The sequence below is a fragment of the Leptopilina boulardi genome, unplaced genomic scaffold (genome assembly GCF_019393585.1).
Source record: "Leptopilina boulardi isolate dan_hultmark-lab unplaced genomic scaffold, ZJU_Lbou_2.1 LbouV2_273, whole genome shotgun sequence".
Taxonomy (NCBI): domain Eukaryota; kingdom Metazoa; phylum Arthropoda; class Insecta; order Hymenoptera; family Figitidae; genus Leptopilina; species Leptopilina boulardi.
In genome coordinates, this window is record NW_026137833.1 from 2,153,298 (window position 1) to 2,171,378 (window position 18,081).

Genomic DNA, 18,081 nt, shown 5'->3' on the forward strand with positions numbered 1-18,081 from the left:
AGTTAGGGAGAACTTGCTTTACCAAATACCCGGGAAACCAAGGACGACTTCCTCACTTCCTCGCGTGCACAACTGGGTGTTAACTTTAAACTGGTGTAAATGCTGGATTATAAGAAGTGCTTACTTAGCCAAAGACAAAGGCTCAAGAAGTTTGTAAAATCTTCCCCTCGCATGCCTAATTAGCGCCGCAGAAAGTTGAGCAACGTTCATCTCTTACCTTGTGAAAAGAAATTCATTTTCTCCCTATGCGCAGCTTTTTTATGAACTCTTCTCATTCGCCAAAAATAATTTATTCTCTTTCTTCATTAATTTTGTCTTGCTTTGATTAATAATTTATTTTATTAATTTATTTCCCTTTAATTGAAGACTTACACATTAATACATATATTACAAACGTACAATTTCTTTAGGGGATTGTAAAATTTGATGAGTCATTGAATAAGAGTGGGAGGAAAAATCTACTTGGCTTGCCAATGTTATACACAGAAACAGTAGATATTCAGAGGTTTGCCCTTGATTTAATGTACTAAATACTTCATCAATTTCCCATAGCCATAAATTGTAATAAATCCAAAATTAATTTATTTTATTAAATAATTTTAAATACGCGGGTAAGACTACTGATGATATCATACAAATCTAGAAGTTAAAAAAATTTAGATCCTTGCCACTCGAAATTATTATTTGCAATAATCCAATAATTTTCTCATTCAATTTGTTCACAATATTAATAAAACAATTCATATAAAAGAACACAATAACTTTATGATAAATCTTGAATTATAATCGGTGATTCTATTACAATTATTCCGCTATGGTATGATCCTATAGCATATGGGATCTTATCTTCTAATGAGATTTTCTAAAATCTATTCTGGATATTCAGAATATTCTAACTATGATTAAAATTTAGATAATGATTGTAACTATTTGATTTTAAGAATGTTCACCAAAAGTGAAAGCAATATGAATCGTGTACTTTCGATAACTTTCCTTCTCTCTGAGAAGAAGATGGAAAGTCTCAGTGGAATTTCTCGTTCTACAGCAGTGAGAGCAAGCGAAAGCCCGATGAAACGCTGACTATAACTACTTACTCTCCTAGGAGATCTGTCGTACGTTTTCCATAGCAATTACTTCTCGTTCGGTTCAATTAAGCTATTTTGGTGGAGCCGTAATTTAACACAAGGATTTAGCAGTACGTCGAAATGCCCATTAGAGACTGGTAACTAACTTGGTTATACATTGGCAATCCCAGTTCCCGCGGCTCTTGGATGTCGTCGCAGGGGGCAATGGTCGTTCTATGGAGAACCCACTTAGGTTCGATCGCGTCGTTTACTTCAAAATGTAAACGAGAAACGATTATGCGTTCCTATTCACGACGGTTTTTTTTTTAAATTTCATATTCAAAAAATACAATGAACATTCTTGTCGAGAAATAATTTTTAGAATTTATCACTAATGATTATATAAAAAAAATCATTGTACATTTTGTAACGCGGACTTTATGTCGCGTACAAATGATTTAAAATAATAAATTATAATAAATTTTGTAGATAAACGACACCAGGATGGAAATCCAGCCATAATGGCTGTAAAATGTTATAAATTATAAAAAATTTTTTACTTATGATACTCACTTCATTTTCTTTAAATAATTAAATTCATGTATTAACAAACCAACTTGCCAAAGTCGTCAGATTAATAGTCGACCTGTAATAAATAAATTTGGTTCTGATTTGTCCTCGTTCTGTTATGAAAACTCTCACGAGGCATTGAGGATTCTCGACAAATAATTATAAAGACGCCTACTTGGAAAGATTCCCCGGAAAGTGACCCTGAAGGTTCTATCAGAATTCCGCCGGAACTTTGAACGTAATTCCGTCGGAATCCCATCGGAAATTCTTTGGAACTCCGATGGAATTCCGACGGAATTGTGATCGAACCTCCAGGGAGCACTTTCCGGGGAATCTTTCCAAGTGGGCGTCCAGGACATCACTATCTATTATTGAAATTAAAAGTCATCAAGGGCAGAGCTTCGTGGTGTATATATTTGGATAAGAGTCCCGAATATTCAAGAACACCAGGAAGACGAAAGAGCTGTTTTGTTGACGATCTGTCAAACTATTATTGGCAGCAAATTTCCTATGGACTTCTCACATCAATCAATTTAACATGGGATAGTGCAGGTATCTACATTACCAACGACCGCGTATCGATTATAGGTCGCGGATATTATATTGTTGAATATTAATTGATCTAATTGACACCGAGAAAAGAGGCCTCTGATTAGCGACGTTTTCGAGTTTGACTCGTCGGCCATTTTACTCTCATTCTCATCCTGGTGCTCGTCGAGTTAGTGTCATTCTTTTTTGGTGAAATATTTCAAAATGTAAAGTGTAAAATTCACATAAGGCGATGATCGTCGCCGTCATCATTTAAATTCGAACTATGAGTCCCAATTATTTATTTTAGCGTTATTTTCCTTCCGAATCGATTTCATTAATATTATTATTCAAATTCATAATTAATAATATAAAATTATGAATCTAGTCTTTCGTCATTCTGCTGAATTTGATCTTTTTCTAAATTTTGAAGTGAATATTAATAAATGTTGTTTATCATTTAAAATTCGTAAAGTAAAGTTGTTCTTCTATTTCTTGTGAAATAATTAAAAATGTAAAGAGTAATATTTGGACTAGGCGTCATTGCATTGTCAACTTGACGGTAATTTACAATCATTTAATTGAAGTTCGTTTCCTTCTGAGTCGATCTCATTATTATCAAAATTGTAAATTTCAAATTAATTACACTTGAATCTTGTATTTTTGGCCTTTAGACATTATTATTTAATAAATAAATAAATCTGAATCTTTGTTATTCGGCCTTCTGCCACTTTCTTAAATTTTCAAAATTCAAAATGATTATTAATAAATAATAATACTTGTCGGGTTATTTAACTATTTCTTTAGGATTAGTTATTTTCCATAAAATAAATTGGTGTCTTGTCAAATTAATAATTAAAAATTATGGATAACGTAGATTGAATTAAAAAGATAGTAATAAAATAATTAAAATAAAGTTCATTTATCTCATCCTTAAAAATCAAAGTTATAAATAAAAATTAATTAAAATAAAATCAATAATAAATTAAAATCTACGTTATAATTTGCATATAGGAAAATGATTGTCTAAAGCAAATGATAAAATCAAAAAAACTAAAATGATAAAATTGTAAATTTGTTGTTTTACTACAATCATTGGGATGATCTAATAACTAATTCTTAAAGAAAAATGACATTTTCATAGTCGGTGTGATAAAAATTTTGTTGTTAATTTAAGTTCTAGATATGTACTTTCAGATAATAAATAATTACAAAATACCTTTATGGTTTATTAAGAAACAATTCTTGAAAAAGACCTTTCCTCGCTTTACAATTGGTGTTCCCTCCTTTAAACGAGTACAAGTTCAATCAGTATTACAGATTAAATTGATTTAAATCCCTCTATATTTCTTCACTCTTCTCTATTTAAGCCTATCTATTTCCCATTGCAATAAAGATTAACATCTGGAAAACTTATACTCACACCTGATGATTCTATTTACAAGATTTCTTCTAAGAAATATACCACTATTAATCGGACTGTATCTCCAAACTTAGAACATTTGTAAATTAATAATTAAAAGAATGCTATCATCCTTTATTAATAAAGAATTTTAAAAAATTGTACAATACTTGATAATGACGATGACTGCAGTGAAGACAACGCAATTACAGACAGCGATTGTCGCTAATTAGTGCTTTTCGTTATTTACGGTTAAAAAAATGATATATTTTCAAAATGATATCTAAAATAAAATAGCGTTGACAGTTTCGTCAAAAATTAAGAGCATAACAAAATTTATTTTTCTCTTAAAAAGAATATTTTTAAAAAATGCTACAATATTCTTAATTAACAAAATATCATACAGAAATGTAATTTTAAACCAAATTACTTTGTGCACCAATTACGGATAACAATATATACGTGAAGAAAAAAAATAATAAAGTCATGGAAGTTGACTACTTTGTTTTTTACAAAAAAAAAAGAGAGAGACAAATAATGGAATATAGGAGACGACTGAAGAAGGGCATAAAGCGTTTTACGACACTTTACTTGCTGTGAGAATTCAGTCACGTAAAAGCGGTCCCAAGATAAATCCGTAAAACAGTGAAGTCACCGTCTGTTAAGCCAGCCAACCTCTCACATTCTAAACGCGTGCGAGGGAACCTCTTGGGAAGAGATGACAGTGTATTTGTACGCAACAAGAAACGAGTATTATTCCACATCTTTGTATGACCACAAGCGATTTAGAAACTTACAATTACTCTGACCACCAACATGTTATTGTTGTGTCGTGAAAAAATATTTGTATTTTTTTTTTTTGGTTTTACAAACTTGTTTTTGAAAATAAAAGTTAAAATATTGAGCGTTCAAATTGTAGTGAATATAGTAAAAGTATACTTTTAAATACCAAGATTGTATCAAACATGCCTTGTTATAAATTTGGGGTTAAAAATATAAATATATAGTGCCTAACTCAAAAACTTGTTACAATTCCTTAAATTTATATTTTTCGTATAATTATATATTAATTATGATTGTTATAAGGGTGATTAAAATTGCAATTCTCTATCCTGCCCAAAAATCTGGAGGAACTAATTTATAAATCAATGTTCTTTTAGTCAATTAGTTTTAGCCAACCAAAAAAAAATTATTCAACCTCGAATTCCAACATTGACAAGTCAATATTTGTATTTGGTAAAAACAAAATTTTAAATTTAATCACCCATAAAAATGTTTCAGGTGGAGATTAAAGGAATTTCAGGGCCTATAGAATTTAAGGAAGGGCAGAGGATACAATTTAAATTAGATCTTTTGAAACTCAAACAACATGCCCTGGTGAAAGTAAGTAAACTCTTTTTTATTATTATCTGAGAAAAATAGATTATGTTGATTGTGTGTCAGATTTGGTTATTAGGTTTATAAGTAAATATTTAATGACAAATATTTTTAAATTTTTTTATGTAAAGTTCCTTTTATAGTTAAAAAAGATTTATTATGACCAGTTTCCAAACCTTTCTTTTGCTTTTCCGTAGTTTATGAAACAATAGAGTCTGCCTTTCTTTTTATTGCTATCCGACAAGCGCGGCTGTTACCTGAGGCCCTAAATTGCTGGTTGTCGTTTGTTTGCACTTTTAATTTAGTTGTAGTTATAATTCGTTTTCGGTGCAGTTCTAGTTCAACCTTGCCGATGTACACATCGAACTTTTTGTAAGTAGAAGGTTATTATTATTTTATTTGCAATAACATCATTTGTGACAGTCCCCGAGAGAAGGGACCTTAGCTCACCAAAACGAATTTCACAGGGCAAGCGTTTGAAGAAGAAGCAGAAACGTGGAACTCGAAGAGTGGGGCGGAACTTCTGAAAAGTTCCCCCACCACACTAACACAACGTTGTATTTCTGTATACGTGAGCTTCGTCTACTTCGTGTATCTTCGGGTCTCACGTACACGAAGCTCACGTACGCGAGAGTATAGTTGTGTAAGTAAAGTAGTGGGGCTGATTTCTTGAGTGCCACAATCCGCCTCGAAATGCGCTTGACATACCCATCTTCAAAATGTTATTGTGTCAAAAGCAATTATCCTAATCAGTTTTTGACTTTTGCATGTGAAAAAGCAATTCAAAATCTATCATTTACCATATAAAACTCAATATTGACCTCTGATGAGCTAAGGTCCCTTCTCTCGGGGACTGTCACATTTGATTCTGCCGTTCAATTTCATCACTTTTACTTTCTTTCTTTCACTTATTTATTTTTGTAAAATATTTAACACTTTAGAAATATAAGTCTGATGAAAGTTTTAAATGATGACAGCCCATGACAATTAGTTAAAAGTTTTACAAACATTGAGGAGTATTAAATTGTAAAATATTTCCTTATATTTAATATATTAAAGAAAACTCTTACCAATTAAATACTGTTTCAGGTTGGTGAATGGCAACCTAGTATTGGTATCAATATCACGGACGCTTCAGCCTTTTTTGAACCAGGACTTACAAACGTTACGTTGGTGGTTATTACAATTTTGGTGAGATAATTTATTTTATCTAATAAAAATATAACTTGATTTTAAATTTAAACATTTATTTAACACATAAAAAGACATGTATTTTTAAACTTTTGAAATTACTGTTTTTTATTTTGTAAAATTTACTTTATTTGAATTAAAAAAGCAGAGAACTCCCATATACCCAAAAGTCATGTTTTTGTTCACAGTATTGCGCTCAACTTCATTTTTTTTTCTTATTTTAGCGAGATTTTCACTCTGAATGTATAGACGTAAAAAGATCTTGAAATCCAAGGGAAAAGAATAGAAATATTTTCTTACCCTTTAAAAGGCGTTGGAATAAAAAAAAGTTATGGCGTATAAGAAATTTCGACCTTAGGGTAAAGAATAGAATTGTAAAAAATTTATTTTTTCCTAGTTTTATTTTGAAAAAAAAAAATTAAATAAGTATACCGTAAAAGAATATTCTTTTTTGAATGATTGAACATTTGATTATAAATTTAAAGCAAATTTTGTTATACTTGTAAGAATTTTTATAAATATAAAATTTTTAATATCTTTTAAAACAGTGCCATTTAGAAAATTGCAAACATCAATATTTGATATTTATAAGAAGAAAGTATGACATTAATACAGAGAACAAAAATAAACAGAAGACGAATTCAATTTCTATAAACATGAATTGAAGTAATAGTTTAAATTTTATTGGACAGAATTGTTTAATGTAAAATATTCTTGTATAACAAAAAAGATCCACATATTATTATTTCTTAATTAAATTTTAAATTGTCCATTTTTTAGAAAGCTTATCTTCATAATTTCATTAAAAAAAAATGTTTTAAAAGAAAAAATGTTGCAAACTTATTAAAAGTCTATATGTTTTTTCATACTTTCCAATATACAGCCTCTAAATATTAACTACGTATTTCACGTTTTACTTTCTTATTTTATACTTTCAATAAAAAATTTAATATTTATGGAAAGCAAAAATGATAGCTTTTTCTTTGATGTAATACATTTTTGGTTTGACAATTTTATGGATTTTAAGATAAATATTTTATAATATATAAAGTAAAAAATTTTATATTTATAATACACTCTCAAGTCAATATAAAATGCTTAAGAGATTCTATAAAACAGTAATTGGATTTAAATTCTCTAATTGATTGAATATTAAAATGATTCAGAGAGTTTGTAAAAAGAAAATCTGTCAAGTTATAAAAAGTTGTGGAGGTCATACTTTCCGTTTCAAAAAGTAGGGGAAAGTCTGTACGGTTAGGCCACGTTTTGACTTGTGGAAATAACTTCCGTTCTAAACTGAATTTCGGATTTTCTCACGTATGATTGAAAAGATCTTTTCAAGTGCAACACTTTTTCTGAATAACAGAAAATGATTGGACCAAAAGTGTAAAAGTTATAGGCATTTCAAAAAATTACGGTCGGAACAGGGCTTCACGGTTGGGCCACCGTACAAAATCAATGTTATATGAAAAAAAAATGGTTAAAAAAGGCCCGCCACAGAAGAAACATAGTATTATTTTCATTTCTAAATCTGTATAATATTTGCCTGCAACAAATTTTACCCTAATTAAAGGCGCCACCGTCTATGTGAACTGGCATTTGTTAAAATAGTATTTTTCGCGCAATAAAGTTTATGTTTGTACTACGTCAAGCAAATAAAAATTCCCGCTGTTGATTTTTCTCTTTCTTCTCGAAGTTGGTCTGAAAATTCAAGAAGAATGACAAAAATTAATAATATTTAAATTTTTCCAATAAAGTCTAGATTCACTTTAAAGAAACGTTCCTAAAACGTTTCATGTATGTCAAAATAATGTATTAAAAGCGTCTCAAGAGAGGGGGAGAGGAGAGGTCCCAAAAAATCTCACAAAAGTGGAGGAGGTACAAATTTCAAAAAAATCTCATTTAAATTAATGAACGCCTCCAAAACGTTTTCAGAACACGAAACATTTATAATGCGTTATTGCAGTAGACTCGAAATAAGACGTTATGAATCGTTTTAGGAACGTTTCTAAAACGTAAATCTTTGTTTTTTCACTGGTAAACGACGTTTTTGACACATCGCTACGTCGAAAAATGAATTTATGATGTCAGGACGTATCGTAACTGCAAAATTTTAAGTAGCCCAACTAACACTACATTTATTGGCCCAACCATCACTATCACGTCGTTTTACTTTTTTATTACAGACAAACAAACGCAAGATACAAACATCAAATAAGGCACCACATTTTTAAAGAACACTCAAACGAACAAACTTAGTCAACTTACTTTATTGTTTGCATCTTCTTCTTTTGTTCAATTCATTTTTTCGGACACCACAAACAAGTTTTCCTTTTAATCTTGAGCGCACTTTTACAAAACACGTTTATACGAATTGCGCATTTCACTGAGACTTGCTACAAATGACGTAAAAAGTTTATTACCATCGCTAGTAAGTATTTGCATGCAAGGGTAGATGGCGCTAATGTGAAAGGGCTTTAAACACAGTACTGGCCCAACTGTAAAGGTGGCCCGACTATACTGACGCTCCCCTACCTATAAAATGATTTCAAGCTTTACATTTCCCTCATGAGTATTGTATGCATAGAGATAATATAAATAGAGTAGACAAGGTATAGGCGGCTGCGTAAGAGGGAAGTGTCCTGACATAAACAGAATGGGTTGGAAAGAGAAGAAAGATTTAACACCAGTATCTGTCCTTCAATAAGCACCAGCGCAAGAGAGACACCTACTGGTGCTAAAATCGCGTTCTCTTTCTATCAAACGGACGCCTCTATACAGACCATCTCCACTCTATTTATATTATCTCTATGATTGTATGGGGATCATTTTGAGTTCAGGTTTTTTTACTGTGCAATCCATTACACACGCTTTAAAAACGCATCGATTAATCTATTAGCAAACCTTTTACCACTCACCTATAAAAATAATTGGCTTTTAAATATTAGAATATTGAACAACACTTGTAATGGTTTGTAAATATTTTGACTTTTTATGCAAATTCTAATACTTCATTTAATTTACTTCTTTTTAACAAATTCTATTTACACATCAATAGCGATCATTGAAAATAAAACTAGCTTAAATTAATTATTATCCATTACTGATAAGATTGCATCTTAAAGAAAATATAAAAATTTCAATAAAGATGGAAAGTGTTCATGAAATACAAAAATTTATATATACTTTAACTTTACAGTGGTTTCTAATTTTATCTAATTTTTTTATAAAACTTTTTACAGATACTCTGATTCACATTTTGTAGCTTTTGATGGCAACAATTTTAAATTTTATTAATAAGTTGAAAATTTTTAACTATGAAAATTTTTTTATGAACACTTTCATTTTATATTATTCCAAAGATGATTCGAATTATTTTATAAACTCGAATTCAACGAATTCAAATTTATTCTTACTTAAGCAGTTTATTTCAACCTGAGAGTATATAAAAAAGTTGGTTAATGTGATTTTTGTTCTTCTTTATATATATATATATATATATATATATATATATATATCACTCTTTTCTACAATGGTTCGGGGCAACGATGCTCGTGATTCGTTGCAAAACGATTGCGTACTTATCACTCTTGTGAGGCTATAGACTATAGAGAAGTTCATTTTATTATCCCCATAGGAACAACCATACGTAATGCTGAAGAGCGGAGGAAATTTCAGTGGTAACGAGCGTTACGAGGGTTTCTGCATTGACTTACTCAGAAACATAGCAGAGCTGGTCGGCTTCACTTACAGGATCGAACTCGTCCCGGATGGCAAGTACGGAGTTTACGATTACGAGACTGGGGAATGGAATGGAATTGTTCGCCAGCTGATGGACAAGGTAACAATTCTTTCTTCAATTTTATTTATTTTTTCTCTTTTGTTTTTTTTTTATTTTCATCACAACTAACTGCGATGAAGGACTGCAGAACTTTTATAATAGAGACTTTAAAAAAAAGAGAAGAAAGATGAAATAGAAGAGGAAGAAGCAAAAATTATTGACGTCGTTACGCTTATCACCGCACAGGTAGTATGTACTTGGAGTCTCGCGCTAATCGTAAAATCTATACGTGCACCTTCAAAATACTTTCATGTCGAGACTCGAGTATCGTGAAAATACTGACGGAAACTAAATTACTTACTGCGAGTATTATAGTCGACATTTTTTTTCCTTTAAAAAAAAAAAAAGAATAAAGAAAGTCTCCCTCTTTCTGCAACGAAGGGAATTTAATTTAAAATTCAATTTTAAGATTGAAAATAATCGCTTTTGATAAAAATGATCTTATTTGATTTACATGGAGTAAAGCTGGTTTAATTGACGTATTCAAACTTATATGATCATTTTTTTCCTATAAAATAGAAGTAATAGGTTTTGTTCTCTATATCGTACTAATACTTCTTTACTTAAAAAACTTGTGGAGAATAGGATAGTATTTTTAATTTTGCTCACAGCGTGAAGAAAACATTTTTTTATTATACAACATATGTATAAATTATATTTTTTTTGAAGGTCATTTGTATTTAAATAGTATTATTTTTAATTGAAACATTTGTAGAATTAAAGGTGCATAAATAGAATAAACATGACAGAGAAGAGGAGCCTTTACATTTGGTTACGGTAAGCACATGTTAGCACTGCTGAAAAAGTTGTATATTTTTGTGTCAGTTTGTAATTCATTGTAAGTGATTACAGTGTTTTCAGTATTTATTAAAATTTTTGTGGCGAGAAAAAATAGAGAATTCAGTTTGTAATTATTTGTTAGTGATTACAGTGTTTTCAGTATTCATGATAATTTTTTTTTTTTGATGAGAAAAAATTGAGAGAAAACTAATTCTTTTTAATGACATATATTTATGTCTTCATTTTTTTTATTTGGATTTATTTATTATTAATTATTAATAAATTATTATTGTTGTTATTTATTGTAGTGTGAATCATAAAACATGTACGCTATAACATCTCTTTTTAAGTATAGATTATGTTATTAAATTATCCAATTAGTTTACATTGTTTTTTTCTTCTTATGTCAATGAATATTCAGAGCATTGCACATTTCTATATATGTTTGTATTTCTCTCTCTCTCAGTTTCAATTCCCCTTCAAATTCAATTTTGTATAAACTTTTTATTGTTTTCTTTCTAGAAAATAAAAGTAGTTTTTTTTTGTTGTCCCTTCTGGGATTGGGGCAAAAGCGAAGTGCCAAGACCTTGTGAACCTGAATTGGTATGAGTCTCTTCGTTAAGGGTCGTTTACTCAATTCGAATTTCAGATCGACACACTGTATTCTAGAGAGTCCGATTCGAATCACTGTGACACGGTCCGTTTCAGTGAGACACAAATTTTGCAATGCAAATGTCAATGATGTTTCCATTGAGAGATAGAGAGAGGCGGCGGCGCCGGCGGTACCACTCGGAAATGGTGCGTTGTATGTGTGTTGCAATAGCACCACGCGAGAAGCTGTTCGGTGGTAACGAAATACGCGAATAATAAACCAACATGGATAATCAAGTGCGTTTCCGACACCAACATTTCTGTGTTGTAGAATCACTCTACAAAGCCTCCGGTATCGATAGCGATCAGTAATTAGGAATCTCTAATGGAAATTGAAATTTCCGAATAGCTTAACTATATACATGACCATCTCACTAAATTGGTTTCTGATTTAAGTAAAGATATTGCATTAATTTAAAATTTTTATTTATTTCACTCTAAAAAAAAATTATTACAAAAAAGAAAGAAACTTTTGAAAAAGATAAAAAGCTTTTTATATTATAGATCTCCTTCTCTCCCTTCCCTTGTTGGAGAACTTTGAGAACATTAAAAATTACACTCACGAAACTCTCGTTAAGTTATCTTAGATTAATTTTTGACTAAGGCTTCCAGTAAAAGTTCCTTATTGTGTGAATGAAAAGAAAGTTTTAAAGTGTCATTAAACTGTAATTAACTAAATTAAAGAAATACAATTTCATGAGCTAAGTAAGTGACATTAAGAACTGAAAGATTATTATTAGATTGAAATAAAATCCTATTTAAATACCAAGATTTAACAAACTTATTGTTTTAAAAAATAAAATAGAAATTTATCGCCTTTATAAGAGTTTATCATTTTGTTTTTATGGATTTTTTTAAAAAAAAAAAATGACAAATTAATGAGAAATGAGTTCATCAAAATGTGGAGTCTGATGAAGCATCTACCCATTCTGTATATTAAGATCAGTTAATAATACTGATGATATAATTAATCACATCATGCTATATTGTAGTCTGAGGAGCTTTGGTATAGCCTTCTGTGCTTTATTAGCAAAAAAGCATTTTTCTTTCACCATACTCTGTGGTTGTGTTCTCATCAAACACATTAATTTTCCAGCTATACATGACTGTATTATGTGTGGATTATTATCATCGCGAGAGCAGAGAATAAATATTGCAGAATCTCTAGAATCTTAGATTTTTTCCCTTTATTGGATTTGTAAATTAGAAAATGTCTGCTGAAAAATTTATACTCATTTACAGCTAACTATTGTTATCTTCCTTAACGGATTACCTTGTGAAACGTATAGTTTAATAGTAACGAAAAATATTTTACAATTCAAATTTTTTTTATTAGAAAAAGTTATTGAAATTAGAAACAAAATTCCCATAACTCCTGATGTCACTTCCGAAACGTGAGTCTTTTGAATGGGATCATTTTTGGGGTTCATTTAACATCCTCCCTTAATATCTGACGTGCTCGAACAGATTTTTTTTTCTATTTTGTATCCACCCGGATTGCCACGAGCACCACGCAAACCGGCAGATGAACATACCTTTGGTAACAGAGACACGTTGGAGTTCAAAACTATATTAATATCTGACACGCTCAAGTATTTCCATGTAATTGTTTTTTTACATTTTTGAAAATTTGTATACGCTTAACGCACCACTGAAAGGGAAAACTTTATAGAACCTTTTATTCTCCTTATCATCCAAACTACAAAATATCATCGTACCGACGACGCTCGAGTAAATCCCCATTTAGCATCATGGGCTCCCCTACTACAATATATAGCTACCTAGAAAGGATCATACACTAGACTATAGGTACTTTTGTGCCTAGTGAACTTCTTGAGAACCTATTGTCATTCTTCCTCGCCTCTAAGACTCGGTATATTTAGTAGAGGTACTTCTCTCTGAATGTAGTCAATTAAAGAATTGAATATTGGTATTACCTTCGTGAGACACCGATCGTCCTCGCCTTCCTAGACTCTTCTACAGGTACTTTCGTGAGGAAATCACCTGCCTTATTCCTTGTTTTTTATGACTCGATCCCAGATGAATGCAGTTACGTCTGCTTCATCTGAAATTGAGAACTACAAGATTGATTCTCTATTTCAGGGTCCTTCCTAGATCAAGGTGACATCTAGTGGAAATTATATCCTCAGTATTTCGCGTCGGGCATGAACATCAGATAAAATCCTGATGTCTAGTCCCTTGATTAATCCTTAACCAATCTTTAGCGTGCGCGAAACTTAGTATCGTTCGATGACGAAATCCGCAATTCAATTTCTAGAATAGCTTAGGAGAATAAAACGTAAATAAAGGGAAAATGTGTTGGTTAAAACTTATGCTAGGCTAGGCATAATGTTACGAATCTAATAACAGGCAGGACTAGAAAATGGCGGAAGGTCACTGGTGGCAAATGATTTCCTTTCACTTGATACTTAACCAGATAATAGTTTACATCATAATTTAATGAAAAAATAAAATCGTCACATTAGCACATATTTAGAATCAGTCAATCGCGTTCTATTCGAGTGTCATATCTAATTTTTTTCTTTTATTTTCGATCCTTATCTGTTATCTCGCTCGCTTTTATTTTTTCAATATGACTCATGTTATATAGTCATATACTGTAAAAAAAAGGAGTTGAATTTCAACTCCCCAGGGGATGCTATAAAAGTCCCACCCATTGAGGAGTTATAGCAAAGGGAGTTCAGATTAGGGAGTTCAACTTTAACTACTTACACGAGTTGGAGAATATGATCCTCCATTATAAAATAACTCAAAAGAGAGTTGATACTGAACTCCCTTCCACTCTTGGTTAACTCCTTTTTCGAGTTGATTTTTAACTCAAATAATCGAACTCCCAACTCCTAGTGCCGTTAACTGCCTAAATTTTTTACAGTGTAGTATTTACATACATTGACTGCTTTAAAATCATTTACCTGATAGATTAAACCAATTACTACAAGGCCGTCAGATTTTTGCTTAGGATTTTCAAGTGATCCATAACTGCTTTTATAATGTACTAAATGCCCTTCTAAAGCAAATCTACATGTAAAAGAAATATAAAAAAATAAAGTTATATATCAACATTAGTTTTTTGTCACTTAAAGAAAAATTGTTTAAATATGGTTATAGATATTAGCGTTGCCCATTAAATGTATGTTCACCTCCTTCTGAATTCGATTGACCCCAATGAAAGTGTAAACTGTGGAATAAATACGAGTCATTAAGAGGTGCACCTGATACATTTGGCATTTTACCTGCTGGCCATTTTGCTAAAATTTCCACTGTAATTTTTCAATTATAATAAATGAAAAATTTGTGTCACAGTTTGATAAAGAGAATAGAAAAAATATTTTCTATATCACAAGCACATTAATTTAAAAAAAATATTGAATCAAAAGATTGTACTCGTACCACTGTGACCATTATTTCTTAATTTCATCGCACTTGGAAGAACGTTGTAACCTTTTAATTTTAATGATTTAGGTATAAAAATTTTATCGGTTGTTAAATCTATATTTATAGATGACTGACGACGTCCACCACAATCAGGAAATTCATTTTTCCAAAGTTCCAAATTGTTATAATCAATACCTGAAAATAAAGTTACCTTTAGGATCAAAAAAACTATTTAATTACGGAGAATTTATAAATTAAATAACTTATCCTATTTATAATAATTATATTTTAAAGAAAAAAGAATTTAGCTCCATAAATGTAGATCGACTCATACAATAGATTTCTAAAAATTGATGAATCAGTATAAGTACTGTAAAAGCCTACTTAGCCATTTCAGGTTATTTTGCCTAAGCCCTAATCAAAAAAATTCTCTGATGCAAGAAACTTTTTTCTACGTGTACTTCAATGTAAAAAAATTTAACTAACTTTACGGGAATTTTGTTTTAAGCTTCTTATATATATTATAAATAATTGCTTACTTCAGTAAGATAAGGTATAAGAAGGACAGATAGTTTACCGTCTTGGGAACACATGACATTTTTTCTATAAAAGAAATAATAGCAAAGAAAGCACTCAATGTGTTTAATAGGTAAAAGGAAATAAAATAAATTGACAATAAAGCAATTTAAATTTATTGTTTTAAAACTGATAGTTTCTTCATTAAAATGATAATATTTTATAGACCATTATGCTAATCTGCATCGTTAATTTTAAATTATTTAAATACTTTAAATAATCAAAATTATTTTAAGCTTCAATTTTTCAATGTTATTCCCATTTCATAGTTTTATTGTTCTAAATTTTTTATTTTGTAATAAAACCTATGACAAAAAAATTTCTAATGTAAAATAAAAAAAAGAATAATATATTTTTTGGATCCCAACAACTTTAATTCTGTTCAGTACTTTGTCTTCACACGTTTCCTACAATAAAATAGAGATGAGACTTTGTTTCATTCGCGTAAGCAAAAATCGCTCTATAGAGACATATCACTTCAATTGACTGACTTTCTCTATTTTGTCGAAAAGTTTTATGCGTCTGTGAGATATGACACGTTTTTCTCATCTTTCTTCTCGCCAACCAGAAATCTTTGAAGAAGTTGCATTTAAAACTTTATTCTTTTCTTTCCTATAGAACTGTTACAGATTTTATAATTTTACCAACTTTTTATATTCTACAACTGTAAGTATCCTTTAAATCATTGAAATTATATTATACTCCGAGAACCAGCGACAGATTTAGGTCAGTCATTTCCTCTCGGACGATAATTTGTGTGATAATTGTTGCAGTTGTATCATGAAGCTACGTGACTATCAGGTGTATTACCAGCGGTGGGTTAGAGAAGTACACTTCCCAAATAGGTAAAAAAAATTATTGTCAGTCATTTCCTCCCGATTGATACTTTGTCAGATGATAGTTCACATCATAATGTAAACAAATAAAAACGTCAGCTGGCTGTAAAGTGGTGGATTATACGTCACCGGAACATGTAAAAAAAATTATTTTTTCAGTGATTTCCTCTCACTTGAAATTTACCCAGATAATAGTTTACATCATAATTTGATGAAATAAGATCGTCAGCTGGCACAGTAAATAGTGCTCGTCAGGAGCCGGACTTGAAGAGAATAATGCCTCCAATTAATTAATTTAATTAATTAATTTATCCTATTCGTATCACATTAGCACATATTTAGAATCAGTCAATCGCGTTCCATTTGAGTGTATTATCTAATTTTCTCTTCCATTTTCGATCCTTATCTGTTATCTCGATCGCTTTTCTTTTTTTAATATGACTCATGTTATATGGTCATAGTATTTACATACATTAACTATGCGAATTTCCTCCCTGCGAAGACCTTCTGGCCAGCACCGGATCTGGGTCTAGCTATACTTTCCAGACCAGCATCACTAGACACAGTCTAGAAAATACAGATTAAAAATTTGTAGGTATCTTCTGCCTAGCACCAGAGCTGGGTATCGTTAGATCTTCCAGACCAGCATAGCTAGACACAGAGTAGAAATTACAAAATAAAAATTTTTAGTTATTTAGACCTTCAGTCCAGCACCAGATCTGGGTCTGACTAGATTTTCCAGACTAGCGAGGCTATTTAGGTTCTGACTAGTGACTGAGTAGCACCAGAACTAGGCCAAGCCAGACCTTGCAGACTAGCGATCCTAGACGCTTTTTAGCTTGCGCCAGGCTTGACTCTAGATGTTCCAGAAGATTTTTCTACACTAGATGCTATAGTCTTTCCTGGACTGACTATCGCTTCTTTTACCCCTCGTTCATTCTGTCCACCATCGATCTTTTGAGCCTTGTTAATAAGTTCGTTTTTCATTGTCTTCAAGACAAGAACGCTGATTCCAGTCTGTGGAATTAGAATTACAAAAGGCACTAACGCGTGAATCGCGCGAAGTGAAAAGTGGAAAATTGTATCAAATAACGTATATAAATAAGCGATCATTCTAATGCCCGGCTTCTGACGCACATTCTTCATTATGCCAGCTGACGATCTTCCCATCCACATACAGTCAACTGACGATATTATTTCATCAAATTGTGATGTAAACTATTATCTAGGTAAGTCTTAAGTGAGAGAAAATCACTGATAAAATAATTTTTTTTACATGTTCGGGTGACGTATAATCCACCACTTTATGGACAGCTGACGTTTTTATTTGTTTACATTATGATGTGAACTATCATCTGACAAAGTATCAGTCGGGAGGAAATGACTGACAATAATTTTTTTTACCTATTTGGGGAAGTGTACTTCTCTAATCCACCGCTGGTAACGCAGCTGATAGTCACGTAGCTTCATGATACAACTGCAACAATTATCTCACAAATTATCGGCCGGGAGGAAATGACTGACCTAAATCTGTCGCTGGCTGCCGGACTATTAATACAGGCGATTAATTTTGATCGCCTTTTAATTCGTGATCAGCTATCCCGAAAAATCTAAGATACCAAATTTTATAAAACTCAAAACGGACTTCAAATTTGTGTTCATCAATCCCAAAAACATAGAATCTAGTCAAAGGAACATTTCATCGTTTTCTTTTTTGTGGTCCTGAGTAATTTACTTTTTATTTATGTAAATTTTTGTTTACAAGTTTAAAACATTAAGTAATTTGAAGGTATTTTGAATGAGTCGAAGCAATTTTGAAATTACCTTTATACCTGTTAGCTTTGTATATATTTACATTTAAGTGCTAAG

At 31.1% G+C, this 18,081-nt stretch overlaps 1 protein-coding gene across 4 annotated transcripts in view; it reads left to right on the forward strand.

Annotated features, from left to right (window-relative positions):
* The window catches only part of LOC127281617 (glutamate receptor ionotropic, kainate 2-like), a 193,326-nt gene that overhangs the window by 100,674 nt on the left and 74,571 nt on the right, over positions 1 to 18,081 (forward strand). For all 4 annotated transcript variants that reach the window (XR_007843063.1, XR_007843062.1, XR_007843064.1 and 1 more), the window contains exons 9-11: positions 4,846 to 4,947; positions 6,031 to 6,132; positions 9,770 to 9,973. Coding sequence is in view for 1 of the 4 variants with exons in the window: in XM_051305416.1 (XP_051161373.1) it covers positions 4,846 to 4,947; positions 6,031 to 6,132; positions 9,770 to 9,973 (408 nt within the window). In the remaining 3 variants the exon portion in view is untranslated. The remainder of the gene's footprint in view (positions 1 to 4,845; positions 4,948 to 6,030; positions 6,133 to 9,769; positions 9,974 to 18,081) is intronic.